Below are 939 nucleotides of genomic sequence, written 5' to 3' on the forward strand. Positions count from 1 at the left end.
CAGAAGGCTGACGGTTCAAACCCACCAGCCACTCCTTGGAAGGAAGGTTGGGCAATCTACTTTCATAGTAATACCACCTTAGTAACCCGAGGAGGGGTCGCTATGAGTTGGGTCCGACTCGACAGCACATAACAACAACAATGGAGGGAGGTGGGTGAGCACAGTGGCCCAGCTCACCCTCCATGTGAACCTGGCCATGACTTCAGATTCTCAGATGCAGCCTGGTCTATGAAGCAGCACACGCCGGCCCGGTTCTCACCTCCACGTCAAAGAGCGTCGACCCGTACCCAGGCCACTCCTTGATCAGGGCCATGTACTTGGCCATGGCCTGCTCCTGGCTCATGCCCTGCAGTTTCTGCCACTTGTCGATGATGCTGGCTCTGGCAGAGGACACTTCCTCCTTCACCCACATGTCCACCATCTGCTCCTCCTCCACCTTCTGCCGCAGGGCAGACCCTGTGCGGAAACTGCGCCTCAGCGTCCCCTCCAGGAGGCTTGCCCGCCTCTTCCCCAGCCGCTCGCCGGGACTGGGGCTCCTGGTGGACTGGCTGATGCGGGCCTTGAGTCTCTGCAGGGGGTACACCTCTTCCAGGGCCGGGACTGCAGCATGCAGGGCGTAGTCCCCCTGCATGTACTGAAGACGCAGGGCCGCCAAAACCTGCAGGTTCTCTTCCGGGGCTGGATAGTGGCCGTGGATGACTGCCTCGTGGGCCTGTAAGAGGGGCGGGCAACAGCTTTAGGTGGAGACCGCCCCGTCCTACACGATGTCCTGTGTGGTCGCGCCTCCCGGACGGCTCTCAAATGTCACCCTCCCTGACTGCTCGTACACCAGCCTCTTTCCCTGCTTTAAGTTTCTCCCTCGTAGGACACCATCTGTTACAGACTGCGTTCCCCAAAATGTGTGGGACCCCTAACCCCTATACCTGTGATGTAATCCCA

General features: G+C 59.6%; 1 protein-coding gene across 1 annotated transcript in view; it reads right to left on the reverse strand.

The window, feature by feature from the left end:
- Positions 1-226: 226 nt before the first annotated feature.
- The window catches only part of MYO10 (myosin X), a 344577-nt gene continuing 343864 nt past the window's right edge, over positions 227-939 (reverse strand). Inside the window, 1 exon segment of the mRNA XM_042782436.1 lies at positions 227-712. Within this exon segment, the coding sequence (XP_042638370.1) occupies positions 227-712 (486 nt within the window).

Source organism: Orycteropus afer, unplaced genomic scaffold (genome assembly GCF_000298275.1).
Source record: "Orycteropus afer afer isolate SDZICR_OR568_19922 unplaced genomic scaffold, OryAfe1.0 scaffold00317, whole genome shotgun sequence".
NCBI classification, from domain to species: domain Eukaryota; kingdom Metazoa; phylum Chordata; class Mammalia; order Tubulidentata; family Orycteropodidae; genus Orycteropus; species Orycteropus afer.